Below are 22,983 nucleotides of genomic sequence, written 5' to 3' on the forward strand. Positions count from 1 at the left end.
TGCCTAAATATATAAATTGATTGTGAACTACTTATCATCTTGCAAGGAATCCATGACTTAAATATTCTATACAACTCTTAATGTATTCAAGTTATGTACAATGTAGATGATGTGAGCATGTATGCGCAGATAATGAATTAATGCAAATGAGATAGATGATACAAATCACGTGTTCATTAAAAGAAGATAAGCTATTCACATTAATGAATTTGGACAATCCAGTAGGGACTGTAGCATACTACCTCTTAATTAAAAGGATGATTTGTCTTGACGGTCGAGATAGTTTTCTCATGGTGAGTGCATTAGTGTATATAATTATAAATTGGATAAGACCTACAGTAAATCATGACATAAGGCTATTAGTTATTACGATTCACCAAGTTACTATATTGTATAGACTCTCAACCTTGTGAGGATATTGAATTTGTGCCAAAATCAATAAGTTAAAGCTTTAACTTATGGGTGAGACTCTAATTTAGTCATATATCCCTATAGATTATGTCACTATTCATGGAGGTTGGTGACAACAAATATTCTAATTAGAAGCACCTTGATATCTCATGGTATTGAGACAATATATCCCCTTACATAATCCAAAGGACATGTGATCTAAAAGACTATGGTCATAGTAATTCCTTTTGTGGAATTTTGAAATATGCTCCTTAGAAATAAAGTATGTCAATTGATCACATAATGAGTGAATCTATAACTCGAGAATTGGAGATGTAATCTTAATAAATGATAACACTGCCTTATTAGATTACAAACAATAGTTCATAAGGAGTTTGAATGTAATGGATGGTTGGACACAGACCTTAGCTATGCTCATTGCAATTTTAAATAACACTAGAGTTCAGTTGATTCTCTTTAATAGATTGTTGAATCAACTTCAGAATTGGATTCTTAGGGAGTCAGTACTTTTTTTTATGGATCCTAATGGTCCCCACTCGAGCTCATTTTTCATGGAGACAAATTTATTTTAAGGGATTTGGGTTTTTAGTTCATAAGTGTGCATAAGGGCGTTTCAATAGAAGCATGAAGTTGCACTAGATCTTATGAATTGTCTTTCTGGTATGAGCTAATTAATTAATGGGAGCCCGTTAAGGCTAATTAATTAATTAAAACCTAGTTGATCTAAATTAGGTGACCCAAGCCCAATTTAGGCTCAAGTCACTTAAGCCCACATTGAAACCTTTGTTTAGGGTTAAGGTTTCACTTTTGCCTATCACATTTCGAAGAGCCTTTATAGAGAAACCTTAAGCACCCTTTAGTGAGGAAAACACACTCTTTTCTCATGTCTAGAACCATGTTTAGAGATATTGAATAGAAGATTGTTAGGTAGATGAGATCTACAACGTTTTCTACAATTTTGAATTCTTCAACAACCGCTTTTGCAATTTTGAATTGATTTGGAAACATCCAAATCTAAGTATGTTTTCAATTTTCTCTAGATTATTTATCTAATTGGTTTTTGAAGATCATGTTTTCGCTTAGATTATTTTCTATAGAAGCCTTGGGTTAGGTGCATTCATTCTGCTAGATCTAAGGCTAAGGAACGAAGCAATTCAAGGTTCCCAACATCTACACCTAGTATTCATGTTAGTTTTAGTACAAGAGAGCCTCTTCATAGTGGGATGACTATTATGCAACCAAATAGGTTCATGCATTTGAAAGAGTCTTGCAAGGCCATTCCAGAGGAACATGAGATTGATTCCATAGATTACGATGAAGTAATAAGCAGTAACGATGCTAGTTTATGACAATGAGCTATGGAGGTAGAGTTAGAATCTATGTATTCTAACGGGGTCTGGGAGGTTGTAGAAACACCAGAATGGATAAAGCCTATAAGGTGCAAGTGAGTCTATATAAGAGGAAGAAAAGGATAGGTAGATAGGTTGAGACATATAATGCTAGGCTTGTAGTGAATGGTTATAATAAAAAATTTGGTTTTAGCTATGAGAAGACCTTCTTACCAGTAACCATACTCAAATACATCAAAATACTCTTATCCATTGCAACACATCTCGATTATGAGATATGAAAAATGGATGTTAAAACAACATTCTTGAATAGTAATCTTAAAGGGAACATCTATATTATGCAATCAGACAGATTCATAACAAAAAGGAAATGGCACTTTGTGTGCAAGTTGCATAAATCCATTTATAGTTTTAAACAACCATCTCACTCATAGAATTGACATTTGATCAAGCTATCAAGACTCTTGATTTTGACCAAAAATGAGGATAAGACTTGTGTGTATAAGAACACATAGGAATGCATGGTGGTGTTTTTTATCTTGTAAGTTGATGACATTCTACTCATTGGGAATGATATAGGTTTATTGTTATTAGACAAGATTTGGTTATCTACTTAGTTCTAGATGAAAGATTTAGGTGAGACACAAAGTATTCTTAGGATTAGGGTCTTTTAGGACTGCAATAATGGGAAGATTGAGTTATCTTAAGATACCTATATTGACAAGCTTTTGGACAAGTATGTGATATAAGACTCCAAAAAGGGTTTGCTATCCTTCAAGAATGGAGAGCCTTTTTATTAGGATTAGGGTCCTAATACATTTTAGGAGAAATATAGCATGAAGGTAGTACTTATTAAGAAGGCCCAGATCACTCTATTCCTAGGCCCAGGATCATTAAGGTATATGTAATCCTATCTTAGACTCTCTAGATTTATCACATAGTGGAAACTTAGCATTTAAAACCAAAATAAATACCATAGATCCAAAGAAAAGTGTTATACATGTGCTATGGATGTTCCCGAATTGATTCTTGTCGGTTAGAATACTCTAAAATGATATATGATCTCGTAAACTCAATCGTCTTCCATCCAATGAGTTCTCCTTGAGTCTAGGCATTGAGATGATGGAGATCTCTATGTTAGTGCCTAAGGTTCTCTCTATGGACTGAAATGAGAGAGAGTAAGAGTAAAACCCTAACCCCTAAGAGGGGTATTTATAGGCTTCTTATTTTACTTAAGTGGCTTGAGCTCACCATGGGTTTAGGTTACTTAATCTAGACCAAAAAAGTTGTTAATCGATTAATTAACCCAACAGAGTTCCAATTAATCAATTAGCCAAGTCCAGAGATACTGGTCACTTACCCCTATATAATCTTGCATGATTAACAAAAAAACCTTTATGCACATAAATGAACTAAAAACTCATCTAACCTTTATAAACCATGTCATCAACGAATATGAACTCGAGTAGGGACTATTAAGACCTATAGAATGGTATTGGCTCTTTCAAAATCCAATTTTGAAGTTGACTCGACATCTTACTAAAAAGAGCCAACTATACTCCAATACCCTATGTATATTATAATGAAACATCAAGTGCTTAGGTCCATGACCTATTATCCGTTGTATGTAGTCCCCTGAACTGGTCATCTATAGTTTAACAAAGTCAAAACTATCAGCCTTTCAAGACTACTTCTACCATCCTTGAATTATAGATACTTTTATTATGTGATTAAATGTAATATTCTAGCTCACTAAGAACATATCTCAAATTTCACTAAAATAATTATTATGGACTCATAGATTTCATGATCACACACCCTTAGGATCACCCAAGGAGACACATTGTCCCAAAGTCCATGAGATATCATGGTGCCTTTATTGAAAATGCCTATTACTAATGATAACTCAATCCATAGGGAATATATAATCACTTTAGGATTTCACCCATAAGTCAAAATCACTGCTAACTTTGGCATAAACTCAATATTTTTTCAAGGTTGATAGACAATACAATGTAGCAGCTTGGTAAAGTCATGACTATTTAATAACCTTATGTCATAACTCACTATAAGTTTAGTCCAATATGTAACCATACACACTAGTGGACTTATCATGTGAACCTTATTCCGATGGCCAAAACCAACCATCCTTCCAATTAGGAGGTGGTATACAACAACCTCAAATGGATTGCTTAAGTCCACGAACTGGCTGTGAACAAATCATATACTTGTTAGGGACCCATGACTTGGATATTTCATGCAACTCTTAATGTACCCAAGTCATATACAATGCAAAACATGCTATGCTAGAATGCTCATAAAATATAATGCATGAAATAAGGATAAATAAAAGTGAGACTATAATATCATTAAATAAATATTGAATTCCAAATATGTTACATCATGTCATATTTTTAAGGGCTTTATCCTAACAACCTAAATCTAATTTGGGCTTAAGTCACTTAAGCATAGGAAAGCCTATAAATATTTCTTTAGGGTTAGGGCTTCAAACTTTTGTCATTCATTTTCCAAAAAAAAAGTATCAAAACCTCAAGAGAAAAAGAAAATGTCACCCTTCGCTTATGTTTAGATCCTTAAAGGGCAATATCAAGTGGAAATCCTCGGGTAAACATGTTAGAAAAACTTGGATTGCTCCATTCCTAAGGCCTGGATAGTTATGGTGCATGAAATCCTATCATAGGCTTCTCTATATCTAAGCACAACGAAAGCAAAGTATTAAAAACCAAAATGATACCAAAGGTTTAGAGATTAGTGTCACACCTGTGATCTAAATGTGCCCAAATTGATTTCTTTCGGTGTAGAATACTCTAAAATTGTTGTAGATCTCATAAACGTCATGATCGTCTATCCTATGACTACTTCTTGAGTCTAGGCATTGAGATGGTGAAGATCTTAGGGTTAGAGGCTAGGGTTCTTTCTTTGGAATATAAGGGAAAAATGACAAAATTGAACTTAAAACCCTAACCCCTAAAAGGGTATTTATAGGCTTGTTATTAGGATTAAGTGACTTGAACCCATTATGAGATTGGGTCACTTAATCTAATCCAAAAAGATTGTTAATTGATTAATTAACACAACAAAACTCTAATTAATCAATTAGTTTAGTCTAAAGATACTGCTCATTTACCCCTGTGTAACCTTACATAGTTACCAAAATGCCCTTATACACATAAATGAACTAAGAACCCATCTAACCCTCATAAACCATGTCATCAAAGGATATAAGTTTGAGCGAGAACCACTGAAACTCATAGGATAATACCGGCTCATTCAAAATCCAATTATAAAGTTAACTCAACATTCTACTAAAAAGAGTCAATTGCAATCCAATTATGAAGCTAACTGAACATTCCACTAAAAATAGTCAACTGCAGTCCAGTACCCTATGTATATTACAACGAGACACCGAGTGCTTAGGTTTATAACCTACTATTCACTGTATGTAGTCTCCCCATAAATTGGTTGTTTTAGTCTAACAAAGTGAAAACTATCAGTCTTTTAAGACTATATTTACTATCATTGAGTTATTGATCATTTTATTATGTGATTAAAAGTATCATCACTGCCTACCAAAGGGGCTGACTACAGTAGTATCTCCATCTCCTTGTCATCTGAAGGATAGCTGGGGGTATCCTAAGTGATGCCATGCTTCTTCATGCAACATCGATAGCCGAAGAAAAACATGTCATCTACCTATTTCTAGTACTCGCCCTCTAGTCTCTCCTTCTAAGCAACAAACCCTGTCCGGAGCTCCTTCATTTCCTTTCTCAACCGCTCGTTCTCCTACTTAGTTTTTTTGCACTTGGCTTCTGCCGCATTCTCTTCATCTCCTAGTCGACGTGCCTCAGCATTGATCGTCTCTCTCTCTTCTTCTACCTTCCTCAGCGACTCGGCTCTCTCGTCAACGACTTTTCGAGCAATAGCAAGCTCGCTCTCTGCCAGTTTCAGTTTGGAGTGGAGCTCTTCACTTTTGTCCATTCACTGGGTAATAAACGCCTTCATAGCCTCAGCAACCTCCAATCGTTTGAAGAGTATAGTGCATTGCCGATCCAGATTGCAGACATCGACCACCACCTGAAACATCAATAAGGAATGTGTCAAATGGTCAGGGGCTAAGAGGGACAAGACATACCACTTCCGTCATTTCAACAGCTATGAAATCCTGCATAGTCCAAATGCGGGAAAAATCGGATTCTAGGGTGCCGAATAGTAGATGGGCTGCGAAGAAAATGTGGGGATAGCCATCTAGGTCCACCGAGACAAGCTTCAGTAGCTTGGCCATCTCCTCCCAGCTGGAAGCACGAGACACCTGAGGGCGTGGAGGAACATAAGCCACGCACTCAATAGAGTCATCGCTAACTGGGGCCGAACCAGTGGAGGACCCGACTCACTCATGACGGGCATCCTTTCCAGCAGAAAGCCTCACGACCAACACACAACTGGGCAATGCAACATCAGTCGTAGGTTTTGACGCTGAGGGAATGGTTGAAACGGGCGCCAGACGGAGTACCTCCGTGTAAGATTTCTTGGAAGGAGGAGGAGCGACTGCGATAGATTCAGAGAACCACTTGCGTTGCCTCTCCTTGAAGCCGAATTTTAGGTTTTTCGCCATATCTTCCTTTTCCTTTGGCTCACAAATGATACGGGGCACCATAGGTTCAACCTCCGTCTCCGGCTCGGTTCCCGCTGTAGACGAGTCAGCCGTTGAATCTAGCTCAGTGTTGTCCGCAGAGGAGGATGTAGAAGAAGCTGAGGTAGGCAAAGATGTAAGCGGCGAAGCCGGTGCCTTCTTAGTAGGTTGAGTGGCAAGTTTCTTCTTCTTGGCGGGATGGCAGATAGTGGAACTAGTGGCCAGACTGCTTGTACCTAGGATTTGCCTTAGCGTCCCAACCAGACGCTTCTTATTCATTTATTCTAGCTAGTCTTGATGTGCCTTTGCATCCGCCGCTTGTGCAACCTTGTAGAAAGGGAGGTCTTTTAGCACGTGGTGCTCATCGGGCACCAAGACCTTGGGGGCTGGATGAGGAAGGATGGGCAGGACGTACGACTTGGGCTCCCGGACCACAACAAGCAGATTCCTATCTATCAAAATGATCCGGTGGTTCCGCTCGTTTGCAGTTATCTCAAACATCTTATTGAGATGGTCGAAGAAAGCTTTCTCTACCCACTCTACGACCCGACCTCTCCTGTCCTTACATGCACCACGCAAACAAAAAACAATCAGTAACAAGTTTATAACCAATAAGCTACGAATGACACATAGAAAAACTACAACGCATTCTATCCGGAATATATAACGAGTAAAGCGGGTGAAATTCTCGGTCTGGACCCTCAAACATGCTAGCCCAAGGACCAAAGACAAGGACATGCTCCCTAGCCCCGCCTTTGTTAGAATCTGGAAGCCCCGTAACCAACTGGAGAAAGAGAATATGAGCGGACATGCTGAATATTTCTTTCCGACTCATCTTGATGGTATAAACAAAAAGGACCTCTAATAGGGAGAGGTCCAGGTGGAAAAACATGTCTAGGATGTTGCACCCTATCAACACCTTAACAATATTCAGGTGAATGAAGGTTGGAGGGATTTTGGTGAAGTGAAGAAACTGCTTGAAGAAGGAAGGCAAGGGAAAGCGGAGGGCGACGTTGAACTGTTCCTCGCTGAAGTAGATGACATTGTGAGATTGCTTCTCAATAGGGGTAGGTTCGTCGTCTACCAAGAGTACGAAGATGTCGTTCGGAATGCGAAAACGCTCTTGGAACTCCCGTTTAGATAAAAGTTCGGTAAGGTGCTCCGTCCAAGTGCGTTCGGCGCCCGCACCCTTTCGGCCACCTTTCTGGCATTTACCAACCGTGCTAATAGAAGTAATGTCCCCTCTTGCTGACATACTGAAGCATAAGACGGCGTGAAGCCTGCACGACACAACGTCGATCGTTAGAAACAGTCACCCGACCCCTCAGATATATAGCAATCAACCTACGCAGATCTACAACCCATACTTGGGCAAGTTACCTAGCCTAGCCTGTAAAGCAAGCTCTAACCAAGGACCCCTCCCCCACCCTCCCCCTCTCCTGTTATATGACCACAACAAAACAAATGCCTATGTGTACCATTTAAGGAACCACTGGAAAAGAAGTGAAAAGAGAAAGACGCAAAAAAACCTTAACTCTAGCAAGTGCTATCGGTTTTTCCCCCAGCGACAACTGCCTTCTCCAGGGAAAACATTAAAACCCTACACTCTGAACCTCACAACGTTCATTTTGCATCCAAAAACAACCCCAACAGCAGACCAATGAACAATGAAAAAGAAGAAACCAATGCAAAGGGAGAACGAGCTTGCCAATATCAAGAAGAGGCGTCCGCTAGCAGAAACAAGGCTCGCTTGAGGCAGGCCTGAGAAAAATTGTGAAACCGTAGAAAAAGGTGTAGCGACCGAAGTTGTAGCAGAACAAATGCAGAAGACTGGAAGAGAAAAAAAAAGCTCCAAAAGCAATAATGTCAAAAAAATTAGCCCAGGAGGTTTGAAGTCCCCTATTTATAAGAGACCGAAACCCTAGGGATCCCAAAAAACAAGCCACTTGGAAGCGCACTCCACAACGCGCCGCCTAATAGGTGACCTCGGTGAAAGCGACCCTCGTTGAAAACCCCAAGCGACACGTGTCTTGCAAAGATTGGGGTGATTAGAAAATACACATAACCTGTCCACCTTTGTTCGGACATAGGTACACTGATTAAAGAGGGCATTGTGGGGACACCCTCTCCACGTGTCACTTCCTTTCTACACTACTCGGGTAGCGCCACAACGTCCAGAGCCTCCCATCTGGACCTCAAGGACGTATGGCAAATGGCATCGGACCCCCTAAGCGGACGACTCCTTCCGGCCAGCCTTCAAGGCCTTCCTTGCTACATGTAATCATTTACATCTGACATGGAAATGGTTGATGGGATCTTCCCCTATCCTCATGTCCATGTCAATTGATTATCACTCATTGCCTCATACCTTAAGCAAGTTGAAATGACGGACAATTGCATCATGACACAACTTCTGACGACACCTGCCAACCGCCCAAAACTATAATGATTGCCTTGCCACCTACAGGGTAGCCATCATTATAGAGAAGGTCAAAGTGCCTATTCAGCACAATAGTGGTTTTCTCTTTAGCACTATAAAAAGCACTCATGAAGCATAACTTAGGTACGCGCAAAGCTGGCCTATTCATTCTCCCTTTGAAATGGTCTGATCTACCTGTGTCTAACTTAAGCTTCGGAGGGGCATACCCCAACCACCTGTCCGGACATCCTTTGTGTGGGAAAGAACTCACCCAATTCCCCATTGTTAGGTAGAAGCTTTGAGAGGCACAACATAAGGAGGATCTGACCTCAGTTGACCTCGCATCAACAATGGAGACTTCCATATACAGTGCTTTCACTAAGGCCTTCATCAACGCGACCACCTCCATGAACATCACTAGAGTGGCAATAGTGGCACCATTCAACGTCTACTTCAACTCAAAGAATGTGTATAGCACACGAGGTAGGGCAGTTGTTCCTACCATCGACCTTGTTCTGCAAAACAATAGCGTGGTCTGGAGAATTTTTGGAGCGAATTCAATGGTGATGTGTTGTGCCTTGGATTTGTTGATAGAGGAGAAAACCCCAAAACTTCAATTGTTATTGGAGGGTACCAGTTGGAGGATAACCTTCTACAATTTGATTTGGTTGCATCAAGGCTTAGGTTCAGCTCCTCTCTTATCTTCAGCCAAACCACGTGCTCCAACTTCAACTTCACATCCAATTAAACCTTTCAGAGGATCTTCACCTAGGTTTAAGAGTATGAACAAGGAAGGAGCCATGAGGCCTTGAAACCATCACTTTGTTTTGGAATGTGGTAATCCTATTTGAGAATAAATGTTCCCAACAGAAGATGTCAATGGAAAGTGAAGTTTTGGGAAAGTGATGGGTGTCTAATTTATTCCATGGTTTGGTTTAATGAACTTTGAAAGTTGTTAATGACCAAGTCAGTCATAAGTCTAAAAAATTATTAATTTTATTCTATTGAGTTGATTATATATTTTTAAATTGTTTGAGTGATGTTTAAATTACAAAAATTCAAAGAAAAATGCGAGAAAAATAAGATAAATAGAAAAAAAAATAGGAGAAAAGAAATATAAAAATAAAAAATAAATTTAAATTCAATAAATCATTTTTATATATTACTTCAAGTTTATTTAATTTATTTCAATTCTTTTATATAAATATTAAATAATTTAAAATTTTATAAATTTATAACTAATTTTTAATTATATTTCACTTTTTTTTATATATTTTTTATAATAATATCAAATATAAAAAATAATTTTTTTAAATATTTTTCTTCTTAAAAATCAAATATAATTCAATTTTTATATAGAAAAATTAAAATAAATAAAAAAAGTTTAAAGTTATATATAAAATATAATTTATCGAATTTAAATTATTTTTTCTTTGGCTCCACAAAATATTAAAAATGAAAAACAATTGATGTAAATTTAATAAATTTTTTAATTTTATTGACCCAAAAATTTAAATCTTTTTAGAGAAATCTAAAAATTAATTCGAGATAATCAAGGTTGTTGATGAAGGCTTTGAGATAATGAAACTCTGTTTGGAGTTGAAACAGGGCTGGATTTAGAAGTTAGGCTTGAGCCCGCGTTTGTGTGACCGTTGGAAATCCCGCGTGTGACCGTTGGAAATCCCGCGTGTGACCGTTAGGGATTTGAAAATCCCGCGTTGTGTGACCGTTAGGGATTTGAAAATCCCGCCTTTTTCAGGTTAGAAAGAGCATTTGGGATTTCAATTTATTAACAGCTGGATCTTCCAAGAACCCTATAAACCCAAGACTTCCCTCTGCTTTCAGAAAAAGTACTTCATCTGCGATCACGGAGATAAACATGGGGATGGCGAAAAGACGTAGGGATGAGGATGACGACAATTACGAATGGATGATCAGAAGATGCTTTCCATTCAATTTTGCGAGGAGGATCTTCTTTCATGGAGGAGGCCTGGACAATTCTGATGGTCTGACTTGGATTCGAAGCCACAAGCTGGGCCAAGGAAGCTTTGCGTCTGTATACTCTGCAAAATTGAGATCAAAATCACCGGTTGTTTTCATTGATGATAATGGCGGCAGTTGCATCATGCCCTCTGAATTGGCGGTGAAATCAGCGGAAACCTCCAAAGCGTCATCCCTCCGCAGCGAAATGGAGATTCTTGGTGTTCTGAATTCCAGTTCGTATGTGGTGCGCTGTTATGGGGATGAAATCACAAGGTCGGGTGACGGAAAACTTTACTACAATCTATTGCTGGAGAAGTGTTGTGGGGGTAGTTTGGGTAGTCGGATCAGGAATTCTGGTGGGGTTGGATTGCCGGAGAATGAGGTGAGGTGCTATACTCGGGATATAGTTCGAGGACTCTGTTATATTCACGGCCATGGTTATGTCCACTGCGACATAAAACCCGATAATATTCTACTAGTGCCGACTTGTTGCAATGGTTTCAGAGCAAAGATTGGTGATTTTGGGTTGGCCAAGGAAGCCTATTATGACCCTGCAGATGAGGATGATGAGGGATGCAGTGGGGTGAGAGGTACTTTCCGATACATGTCCCCTGAATTATTGACACATAACATGCAGTGTTGGCTTTCAGATATATGGGCCCTTGGGTGTGTGGTGATAGAAATGATAACTGGGAAGCTGGTCTGGAGTTGTGAACAATTTGAAGGGTCCGACATGAGAGATCTTCTGAGGCGGATAGCTTACAGCCCTGAACTCCCAGCATTTCCAAGTGACATTTCAGAGCAAGGGAGGCATTTCTTGGAAAGTTGTCTTCATAGGGACATTGACGAGAGGTGGTCAGCCCTTATGCTATTGCGGCACCCTTTTCTATCAGAGGATGGCCAGAGGTCTGTAAGCAACCTCTTAATGGAATAAGGTGGGTCAGAACATCAAGTTTCAAGTTTTAAAGGGCAAAGAAGTGTATACTATGTACAGGGCAAGGCTGAAGGCAGTGGGTTAAGGCTGGTTTTCTTTTCCTCTGAATGGAATAAGGTCTGATGAGGACTCCTATCAAGCCAAAAGGAGGAGAAAGCTTGGGCAAGGAAATTTGAGAGCGTGGAGTGTATTAGTTTAGGGGACCAAATGGTCAGATGCTTTATTCAATTGTACATTTTTGTAAAAACCATCATACAATACATCATTGTTGTAATATGTGATATGAATGAAAGTAGCAAAGTTCCAAGGTCATACATGTGTGTATCGAATTCTTACCATGATTGATGAGAATGATTTTCAAGACTTTAATAGGTTGGCCATGATTTAAGTAAGGGCAGAGAGAGTAAGAATGCAAGAAGAACAAGGGCTGGAATTTGAACCATGCAGAATTGCTTAACATAATTTCTGCAGTTGAAACAGTGGAATACACATTTGACTCTCTAATTAATGCTCTACAAGTAAAACTAATGAAGCAAGAATCTAGTTTTATTGCACATTCTCGAAACAAATGGGCCGCATTTCTTACTATTCACCTAATTATTATCAACCTCTCCCAACCCTCACTTATTTTCTCTATGAAGGCATATGCCAACCATGCATGAATCCTCCAGTCCTGCTTTAAAAGTGGCTAATAATTATCTCTTCAACACTTAAACCAAATTGTTTTCCTCTTCTTGGCCTGTGGTTCCCTTTTAGTCTCCCATCTCTTTTCCAGAAGCTGAAGCTGCCGCTGCCGCTGCTGCCACCACAAGAAGAGCAGTATTCTTAGAGTAGTTGTATGTTCTTGTTGCTTTTATAACTGCAAGGTTTTGAGGCACACCATCTAATTCAAAAATCTGGAATGCCACTTGACCTGGATGAGTACTCGGTGACCAACTTCAGGAACATGGATGAGTTGTCCTCTAATAGTCGTGCTGGCGTATCAAACTCTGCAACTCGACCTGCCAAGTTTCCCAAAATCAAGTTCCATTAGCACTCACATGGAGAGTCTCTCCATCAACATAAATGGCAGAGTACTTCAAATGACCTTTTATACACCATAAAATGCTCAGAAGTTTGATTTAGCAGATCTCAAGTTTCATCATTTAATCCCAAATTCTCTTGAATATATCATGGATTTTCTTTTTCAAACATTGAAACTCAAGCAGCAATACAAAACAGAAGCAGAAGCAACTCTGATTTTCAAGAGTACAGCAAAAAAAGCAATGAAACAAGAAGGGTATGCAACAAACTAACAGTGGAATATAAATGATTAAAAAAAAAAAAAAAAAAAAACACAACCATGAAATCCCCAATGTTGTATCTTGTTTCCAAGGGAGAGAATGGATGAAAAACAAGATGCAGAACCATGTAGCGAGCATTACAACCTAAATTAGTTACCAAGATTTCAATTTTCCTTTTATTATGATTCGTCTTCTCTGCTGAAGATTGCAGCCATGAAGAACTATTTCCTTTTTCTTTGTTTTTTTTTTTCGGTTTAATTTTTCTGACAACTAGGAAAAACTTTTACTCCCATATTGGTGCTGTATAAAGCTTCATTGATGGCACAAAAGGGACTCCCATGACTTTGAAAGACATAAAACTAGTTCCAAAAATTGGACCCTTCACCAATGCATCTGTCAATTCAAGTTCCCTAAAGACAACAATATAAATATTCTCATCTTCTCCTAGTCTAATTAAAATACCGGTGAATGACGAAGGAACTGTTTCCAACTATACCTAATGCCAACGCTAAGTTCAGAACATGATCATACAATAATCTCGAAATTGCAAAATAGAAGGATAGTCAAGATTGTAATGATCTTAAAATCTTTCCAACCATGTGGTTTAGGTTGAAATTGTTGAATCCTACCTCAGTAGGCCAACAACATTCTCAATAGAACCATTAATCAGTTTTAAAAACATCTTGCAATCAAAATGGAAACTTAAAATTTTAGAAATCTGGTTCAGACATATAACTTTGCCTACCATCACTTCAAAACTATTAGCTACTAATTATCTTTTGCACTGGCACAAAATTTTATCTGTTGAATTAAAGAATTGGGATAATGGCAAATACCATCACTGAGGACCAGAACAAGATCGCTATCGATAACGGTTGGGATCCGATGCGCAATAGTGCATACAGTGCAGTTCTGGAATTCAGTTCGGATAATCTTCTGGATAAGATTATCTGTGGCTGTATCAACTGAAGCAGTTGCTTCATCAAGCACCAAAATTCTTGCCTGTTTAAGCAAAGCCTGGCCCAGGGAAACCAGTTGCCTTTGCCCAACACTCCAATTATCTCCATTCTCGAGCACTGTCAATTTCACATACAACACAGCTGACTAATTAGCTACAAATAACCTCAAAAAGCTTCTACAAACATTGTTGATGGTAGGCAAAGTTGATGTTCAAAATGTGTATGTACCTGGCGCATCAAGCTTTTGCTCTTTTTGGCGGATTACATCCCCAAGCTGAGACTTATCAAGTGCCTGTACCACATCAAGACAAAGTTTTTAGTGGGAGCATTTTGTTATTGTGGGCATATTAACAAATTCAGGGCCTTTGGAACAATTATATATCAAGGAATAAGACAAAAAAATAAAATAAAAAATAAAAAATAAAAAAAGTGAAATGGCTTGGAAGCCAATGGTTAATGGCAATTTTACCTGCCAAATTTCCTGGTCTGAGTGCTCTTCAAGGGGATCAAGATTGCCTCTAATTGTCCCTTCAAACAAGGTAGGATCTTGAGGTATTATACACAGACGGCTACGAATGTCATGAAGGCCAATTGTTGAAATATCAATGTTGTCAATTATGATCTTCCCACCTGCTGGTTCAATCAATCGGAACAGCGCCTGGATCAAAGTCGATTTACCACTTCCAGTACGCCCAACAATTCCAATTTTATTACCACCAGGAAATTTGCTGGTTACACTATGAAGCACAACAGGAAGACTTTCCTTGTAGCGGACCTATAAGAACAGATTAATCAGCAGGAAATTCTGTGAACAAATTTGCATTGACTGAACTTTTCACTCCAACTATAAGAAAAAATTGTTAATCTATAAAATATTCTTTCTATTAGGTTTTAATCCTAAATAAATAAATATTGCAATCAGAAACCAACTTTTTTTTTTTATCCTAAAAAATTCTGGCAACCTGAATCCAGCTTATTCCATTTCTCTCTTTAATTGACCAAATTTTGAATTATAACTGATTAATAAAAAAATAAAAAGTAATTACTAGAAGAAAGAAAGAAAATATGGGGGTGCTGATGGCTAAATGATGAAGAAACAACTGAAACTGTGAAAGGAATGCACGATGCGAGTTTAGGTATGCCATCCAGACCTGCCTCAAGTGGCAAGGGTTTGGGGAGGGGATATGGGGGGGTTCCAAGTTTGGGTCTTGGCACGACCATAAAAAAAAAAAGGTTATGCAAGTATGGTCTATACTACTACAAGACTTGTTGCTTCTGAATGGTAAGGACACCATAACTTAATAGGCCTGAGAAGCACTCAACTTAGTTCAACATGTGTATGGAGCACATTATGACACTTTTTTTTATAACCAGTGATATTATAAGTTCCATCAATTCAAGAACTACGCATTACTAAGCCTGGTGACTCAAGGCTTGGGATTTTAGGATAAGCCTTATATAAGATGTCAAGGATTCCAAAGTTGAAGTTGCAGTGCTGCTATCTCACTTGCATAGCACTTCACATTGCAATTGTGTCCCTTAAAAATAGTCAGTTGTGTTAGAACTTGGCTGAGTTCTCACATATGGAAAGCCTGATAATTAAATATTTTATATTCCAATGTGTCATAATCTTATTCAAAAAACAGTAAAAATAAAGATGAAAAATCTCATGAAGAGGAAAAGTGCTTTTAGTAGAATTGTTTCTCTAGAAGCGTTTTTTGAAAGAATCACCTATCAAGTGCTCCCCAGGAAGCACCACAAGTGATTTTTAACATTTTAAAAGTGCTTCCTAAGTTTTTCCAAACACTTTTTAAGCTGGAATTGTTTTCTAAAAGTACTGTCAAATGGACTCTAAATAATAATAGCTACTTGAACCAAGAAGCTAACTTAACTAGGTGACTCATGAATGATGAATGGTCAACTCTGACATACTAAGAACATATTTGGGCACCTTTTGAATGCATGAAAGCTCGAACTGTAGCAGGGCTTAAGGAAACTTACAAACACATGCATGCACACCCACCATATAAAAACAAACAGCTGCACTTGGCGCCAAGCCACCAAGTATAAATAGATATGGCACCTTGTCAAGAAGCAGAATGAATGCATACAGGAGTTAAGATGAAACTGCAGCACATACCTTTAGATCAATCAGTTCAATTGTTCCATTCTCTGGCCACGAGGATGGAGGGTGAGAGTTCTCAATGATCGGTGGAGCTTCTCCTGGGATTTGGCTGTATTGGTGAATCTTTCAATGGAAATAATTTTGTTTTCAAGCTTGCAGAAACTAAGTATCCACCGTGATAGTCGAGCATTCAAATTAAGGCCATAAGTAACAGCAAGGCCTGCCATGCCTGTAAAGAACCAGCAGCCACTATTAGCAATAGTATACCAAAATTAGAAGTTATCAAAATTCACTATTTCTAGTTTCCTTCACTAAAAACCCCATATGCACATAAGCTTGGTTCCCATAGTAACATGAGATGAGGTATACAAATCCAGTTTTGTTAAGATACTAAATGCATGCATTGAGACAGACACATAAACACAGAGCCAGAAACACACACACAAATATAGGAGATATTTTTATATTTTAGCCCATGTAACTGGGCCATGGAAGTGTGGGCGTAGCAATAAAAGTATCACCAGTTCAGTTGTAAAGGATCAGTTCATGTCCCTGCTTCCCCGAACAAATAGTGTATGAACTCGTGTTATCTAAAGTCTCATAGAACATATGTACAGATCAAGTAAGATTCATAATTAGAATAAGCTGATCCACTTAGCAAAAAGCAAAACTCACTTGGGTCAATACTTCCATGTGGGAAGCTCACTAGCAAAATCATGCAAAAGGCAAACACAAAGGTTGAGAGTAACTCCATGTGCAGGCAGAGCCATTCAATAGCAGCAAGACTATAGAAGAAGGGGCAACCAAAGCAATCGAGAAGATAAAGATTCCTCTTCATGAACCTCTTCTCCTGTCCAAATCCTCTAATTGTGGTGGCCCCAGCAATTGATTCACCAAAGAGATGGATAACTGGAGATTTCTGGATGCTAACAATACAAACCAGTTCCCTTGATGAAGCCATGTAATATTTCTGCATTCAGGTACACAATGCTTAAAATTTTACTTCAGGTCCAAACAGCATAAAAAAATTAAAAAAAAAAAAAAACTATTCATTTAGAGATTAACATTCACTACCAACTAAAATTATGTAGTTGTTCCTTGCTAACAATCAAATAAAATAAAGTTTATAGGCCATGACGCTTAGAATAGTAAAATGTAGCAGAAGGTACCTGTTATTGACCTCTACTCCAAAATTTTCCCTTTTCCATTTTCTGCATTATACAATGAGTATGGTAAAGAAACATCTACAGTCGTACACTTACAATACCAAACAGAATGAGAAATAAAATGCAGAGGGATTAAGGGCTACATTGAATAAACCTTGCATGACACAAAGTACCTTTAGCCACTCAGTAGGCTAAAAGGATGACTGAAGAAGAGCTCTATTGCCAGATCGTTTACACTTATTTAGACATTTTATATCTCCCACTGGAAAGAGGCAAAAGCAGGGCAACATGCATGGAGAAAGGACATGAAAGATCTTTTGTGCTGCTGTTCACCTAGTTAGCATCAATGTATAGGAGACTTCTCCACAAACAGAAGTGTGCCACTAGGAACACTAATAAGACTAATAATATATTAGGAAAACAACCTCTTGATTCTCCGTGTCAAAAGAGAATGAATGTGTCTGGGAGGGAAAATAGGAATGAGTTCTGTTTTTGTTTTTTCTTTCTGGTTGGATTGGCTATCACAGCAGGTGAATCCTAATTCCATGCCCATGAAAGGATTCCTAAAAAGGATTTTTAATAGACCAGCTTCAATATTGGATGAAGCACATACCAGGAAGGCGGGAAATCTTGTTTGATATGTAAACGTTATGCATCTTGTTCTGCCCCATGAAAAATTTTATGTTCAAAGGAAGTCAAACCCTTCAAATAACATGGTTTTATTATATGATATAGAAGAAGAAAAGACTCCTTAACTGTTATTTATGGCACTTGAGTAAACTCTATCATGGTCATATGTAAACAAAATTTAGAGGACACTACTTAAAATCATTTTTTTCTTCTAACCCTTTTTCAAGTTAATAGCTAGTACTTTGTTCTAAGTTCAGGTCAGCAAATGGTTTTTATTTCATTTTTATTATTTTTGCTCTTTTTAGGGGATTAGGAGGTGGTCTTAGATGTGTGTTTATCTGTGTGTTGTCTATTTTTTGTTCTTGATACCTCTAAAGCAGAGAATGAAACCATCTCAAACATACATGAAGAGTGGAACATTTTGAAAATTGAGAAATTTAAGATTAGAGATTCAGTCATTATTTACCTGCATCCACAAGCAAGCAATGGCCATTGGAATGACAAGGAGTAAAACTTGCCAGGTAACTTTTGTCATTACACCAACAATACCAAGAAGCAGTATAGTCGTCGAAGCAAACCCACCAAGTCTAAAAGGAATGTCAAGATCCACAACACTTTGATCAATAGACACCTGGTAAATCACAAATGATCCATATGACAATAAATAATGTGAAAGAAGGAAAACGATTTGAAAATAAGCACCACATAGATTGTAATATAAAAAGGACGAGCATATTTTAAGAGGGTATGATCAGTCAACAGAAAACTTACATGATTCAGTATATGTCCAGCTGGAGTAGAGTCAAAGAAAGACATTGGTGCTCGAAACACACTTCTAAGCATCTTTACGAACAATTTCTGCACAGCTTCTAGACCAAATGTGGCAACCAGAACATACATGTGCTTTATTCAATTGTACATTTTTGGAAAAACCATCATACAATACATCATTGTTGTAACATGTGATATGAATGAAAGTAGCAAAGTTCCAAGGTCATACATGTGTGTATCGAATTCTTACCATGATTGATGAGAATGATTTTCAAGAGTTTAAAGATTCATACATGGAAGTGCAAAGACTTTAATAGGTTGGCCATGATTTAAGTAAGGGCAGAGAGAGTAAGAATGCAAGAAGAACAAGGGCTGGAATTTGAACCATGCAGAATTGCTTAACATAATTTCTGCAGTTGAAACAGTGGAATACACATTTGACTCTCTAATTAATGCTCTACAAGTAAAACTAATGAAGCAAGAACCTAGTTTTATTGCACATTCTCGAAACAAATGGGCCGCATTTCTTACTATTCACCTAATTATTACCAACCTCTCCCAACCCTCACTTATTTTCTCTATGAAGGCATATGCCAACCATGCATGAATCCTCCAGTCCTGCTTTAAAAGTGGCTAATAATTATCTCTTCAGCACTTAAACCAAATTGTTTTCCTCTTCTTGGCCTGTGGTTGCCTTTTAGTCTCCCATCTCTTTTCCAGAAGCTGAAGCTGCCGCTGCCGCCACCACAAGAAGAGCAGTATTCTTAGAGTAGTTGTATGTTCTTGTTGCTTTTATAACTGCAAGGTTTTGAGGCACACCATCTAATTCAAAAATCTGGGATGCCACTTGACCTGGATGAGTACTTGGTGACCAACTTCAGGAACATGGATGATTTGTCCTCTAATAGTCGTGCTGGCGTATCAAACTCTGCAACTCGACCTGCCAAGTTTCCCAAAATCAAGTTCCATTAGCACTCACATGGAGAGTCTGTCCACCAACATAAATGGCAGAGTACTTCAAATGACCTTTTATACACCATAAAATGCTCAGAAGTTGATTTAGCAAATCTCAAGTTTCTTCATTTAATCCCAAATTCTCTTGAATATATCATGGATTTTCTTTTTCAAACATTGAAACTCAAGCAGCAATACAAAACAGAAGCAGAAGCAACTCTGATTTTCAAGAGTACAGCAAAAAAAGCAATGAAACAAGAAGGGTATGCAACAAACTAACAGTGGAATATAAATGATTAAAAAAAAAACAAAAAACACAACCATGAAATCCCCAATGTTGTATCTTGTTTCCAGGCAAGAGAACAGATGAAAAACAAGATGCAGAACCATGTAGCGAGCATTACGACCTAAATTAGTTACCAAGATTTCAATTTTCCTTTTATTATGATTCATCTTCTCTGCTGAAGATTGCAGCCATGAAGAACTATTTCCTTTTTCTTTGTTTTTTTTTTCGGTTTAATTTTTCTGACAACTAGGAAAAACTTTTACTCCCATATTGGTGCTGTATAAAGCTTCATTGATGGCACAAAAGGGACTCCCATGACTTTGAAAGACATAAAACTAGTTCCAAAAATTAGACCCTTCACCAATGCATCTGTCAATTCAAGTTCCCTAAAGACAACAATATAAATATTCTCATCTTGTCCGAGTCTAATTAAAATACCGGTGAATGACGAAGGAACCGTTTCCAACTATACCTAATGCCAACGATAAGTTCAGAACATGATCATACAATAATCTCAAAATTGCAAAATAAAAGGGTAGTCAAGATTGTAATGATCTTAAAATCTTTCCAACCATGTGGTTTAGGTTGAAATTGTTAAATCCTATCTCAATAGCCCAACAACATTCTCAATAGAACCATTAATCAGTTTTAAAAACATCTTGCAATCAAAATGGAAACTTAAAATCTTAGAAATCTGGTTCAGACATATAACTTTGCCTACCATCACTTACCAAAACTATTAGCTACTAATTATCTTTTGCACTGGCACAAAATTTTATCTGTTGAATTAAAGAAGTGGGATAATGGCAAATACCATCACTGAGGACCAGAACAAGATCCCTATCGATAACGGTTGGGATCCGATGCGCAATAGTGCATACAGTGCAGTTCTGGAATTCAGTTCGGATAATCTTCTGGATAAGATTATCTGTGGCTGTATCAACTGAAGCAGTCGCTTCATCAAGCACCAAAATTCTTGCCTGTTTAAGCAAAGCCTGGCCCAGGGAAACCAGTTGTCTTTGCCCAACACTCCAATTATCTCCATTCTCGAGCACTGTCAATTTCACATACAATACAACTGACTAATTAGCTACAAACAACCTCAAAAAGCTTCTACAAACATTGTTGATGGTAGGCAAAGTTGATGTTCAAAATGTGTATGTACCTGGCGTATCAAGCTTTTGCACTTTTTGGCGGATTACATCCCCAAGCTGAGACTTATCAAGTGCCAGTACAAAGTATTTAGTGGGAGAATTTTGTTATTATGGGCATATTAACAAATTTAGGACCTTTAGATTTGGATATATATTAGGCTATTAGCAGTATGGATTTGGATTTGTTTTTGAGTTATTTATTTTTATGTTTTTTGTTGATTAAATTGAAGTTTTGGGTGATATTTGTTGATTTATATATTTAGAACAAATAAATTATTGTTAAATTTTATTATATTATATTAAAATATATATGTAAATTAGGATGTGCCTTATTCCACTAAAGTCGGTGCCTTAAGTGCGCCTTGCGCCTCAGGCTCCAAGACTACTTTGCGCCTTGGTGCGCCTTGAGCCTTTTAAAACTATGGTTAGAACCTAGGTCAAAAATTTGCACGTTTGTTGGGTATCTAGAATGGACTAAGAAGAGAATAGGCGAATTTCAGTGACTGCAAAAGGTAACTTGAGGTTGATTTTTTATGGTGGAAATGTGCATTTGGGTGGTAGCATGATTGAGATTTGAAATGCTGAATTTTAATGATGGAAAGACACATGATTTAAGAGCTTTTGAGGTAAGTTGCTGAAATTTCTCTTTTGTCTTTTATTCTATTATTATCTCTTTCATCTTCTACATTTTTTTTCCTTCTTTTAATTTAGAAATTTTAGGGTATGTTTGGGTGTGGATGTAAAGGCCACACATGAGTGTTGTTAGATTTGTTGTTTAAGTGATTGTATGATTGAATCTTGATGATTGATGAATTAGGAGTGAGACTAGATTCATTTTCTTCAAATTCTTTTTTATATATATAAGCCATTAGATAATCACATAAAGATTGGCTTTGAATGAATGTATAAATGTGAATTCATGTCTCTTTGATTTGAGATTTTAGTTAATTAATGTTTACAAGTTCATCTTTCACAATTCACACACGCACTTGACACTAATGGATGATCACATGTTTGGGTTTGACTAGGCATTAGTTTAGGATTTTTTTTTATTTTTATTTTTCACTCTTGAGTTGACACAAAAATTAGGCCACAATTGATCTTCTATACAACTACACTTCAAGTCCATATTTAAGTCACTTGAGTTCTACTTTAGCACACTAGAGAATTCACATACATACGCTTACATTTTTTTCCTTGATGGTTAACATTTGAGATTTCATGTGTTTTAATATTTTAAAATTGTTTTAATCTTTTTCCTAACTAAATCAATCCTTAAATTTCTCTTTAAAATTCATCTTAGATCACTAGGTCAGTGAGAAAGTCTTATTCTTAAGAAAACCAAGCTACCTATTTCATTTGGTATGTATCTTCTGGTTTTTAAAATAAATTTCAATTTTGCTTCACGAATTAAATCCATAGCTATAATCAATGGAGTCATTCATAGCCCTAGTGAGCTTATCCATGATCATTCGAGGTAAGGAATTATGGATGAATTTGTGGAAATTAAAAAGGGATATAGTAAATCCTTACATACAAAGTTTTTTAAAAATTGTTTGTCTATTGTCACCGTTGATAGTCCACTACATCTTTAAACTTGTAAATTAGAATCTGACCATTTAAGCACCTTATAAAATGTTTATAATGCTTTTATGACATTTTAGACTTCCTAGACATGTCAATAGAACTTTGTTTGATGTTAAAAAAGTTTTCAAATTAGAAGATATAAGTCAATATTTCAATAGGTTAAGTTTTCACTCTATTTTTTACACTTTAATTTGTTCTGCACAATTAAATTATTAAATGATATTTTTCATTTTTTTAGATATTTTTCCTTAATTTAGAATTCTTAAATTTGATTTTAGACAGAAAAGATTGAGAAATGATTTCCCAAGTGAGAGATGTAAT

The 22,983-nt window shown here is 37.3% G+C and overlaps 3 protein-coding genes across 3 annotated transcripts; 1 reads left to right on the forward strand and 2 right to left on the reverse strand.

The window, feature by feature from the left end:
- Window positions 1-9,180: 9,180 nt before the first annotated feature.
- On the forward strand, window positions 9,181-12,576 carry LOC117918161 (mitogen-activated protein kinase kinase kinase 17-like). Its single transcript, XM_034834675.1, has 3 exons — window positions 9,181-9,393; window positions 10,590-11,719; window positions 12,504-12,576. The coding sequence occupies exons 1-3, from the start codon at window positions 9,181-9,183 to the stop codon at window positions 12,574-12,576; spliced, it is 1,416 nt and encodes a 471-aa protein (XP_034690566.1).
- On the reverse strand, window positions 12,336-18,810 carry LOC117918162 (ABC transporter C family member 5-like). Its single transcript, XM_034834676.1, has 9 exons — window positions 18,682-18,810; window positions 18,377-18,541; window positions 16,790-17,084; window positions 16,327-16,363; window positions 16,130-16,241; window positions 14,459-14,764; window positions 14,218-14,281; window positions 13,867-14,106; window positions 12,336-12,748 (listed from the first exon to the last, which is right to left on the reverse strand). Exons 1-9 carry the CDS (start codon window positions 18,808-18,810, stop codon window positions 12,636-12,638), a joined length of 1,461 nt encoding a protein of 486 aa, XP_034690567.1. The 3' UTR covers window positions 12,336-12,635.
- A 38-nt stretch (window positions 18,811-18,848) lies between these two features.
- On the reverse strand, window positions 18,849-21,165 carry LOC117918163 (ABC transporter C family member 5-like; the record flags this gene model as incomplete). The annotated part of the gene is made up of 3 exons (XM_034834678.1): window positions 18,849-19,621; window positions 20,736-20,975; window positions 21,087-21,165. Coding segments are annotated over 3 exons (432 nt in total), but the record flags the coding sequence as incomplete, so codon positions are not given.
- Window positions 21,166-22,983: the final 1,818 nt, after the last annotated feature.

The sequence above is a fragment of the Vitis riparia genome, chromosome 7 (genome assembly GCF_004353265.1).
Source record: "Vitis riparia cultivar Riparia Gloire de Montpellier isolate 1030 chromosome 7, EGFV_Vit.rip_1.0, whole genome shotgun sequence".
In the NCBI taxonomy this organism is placed as follows: Eukaryota; Viridiplantae; Streptophyta; class Magnoliopsida; order Vitales; family Vitaceae; genus Vitis; species Vitis riparia.

Bases quoted from the DNA above. Each gene is read 5' to 3' on its own strand.
- LOC117918161 (XM_034834675.1), top strand. From the start codon at position 9,181: ATGGAGACTTCCATATACAGTGCTTTCACTAAGGCCTTCATCAACGCG. The intron at 9,394-10,589 runs GTGATGTGTTGT...CGCCTTTTTCAG, and splicing joins TTTTTGGAGCGAATTCAATG to GTTAGAAAGAGCATTTGGGA. The intron at 11,720-12,503 runs GTCTGTAAGCAA...GTTCCCTTTTAG, and splicing joins CTATCAGAGGATGGCCAGAG to TCTCCCATCTCTTTTCCAGA.
- LOC117918162 (XM_034834676.1), bottom strand. From the start codon at position 18,810: ATGTATGTTCTGGTTGCCACATTTGGTCTAGAAGCTGTGCAGAAATTG. The intron at 16,242-16,326 runs GTTACTTATGGC...TTATTTCCATTG, and splicing joins CAGGCATGGCAGGCCTTGCT to AAAGATTCACCAATACAGCC. The intron at 12,749-13,866 runs GTATTTGCCATT...GAAACTTGGCAG, and splicing joins TGTTCTGGTCCTCAGTGATG to GTCGAGTTGCAGAGTTTGAT.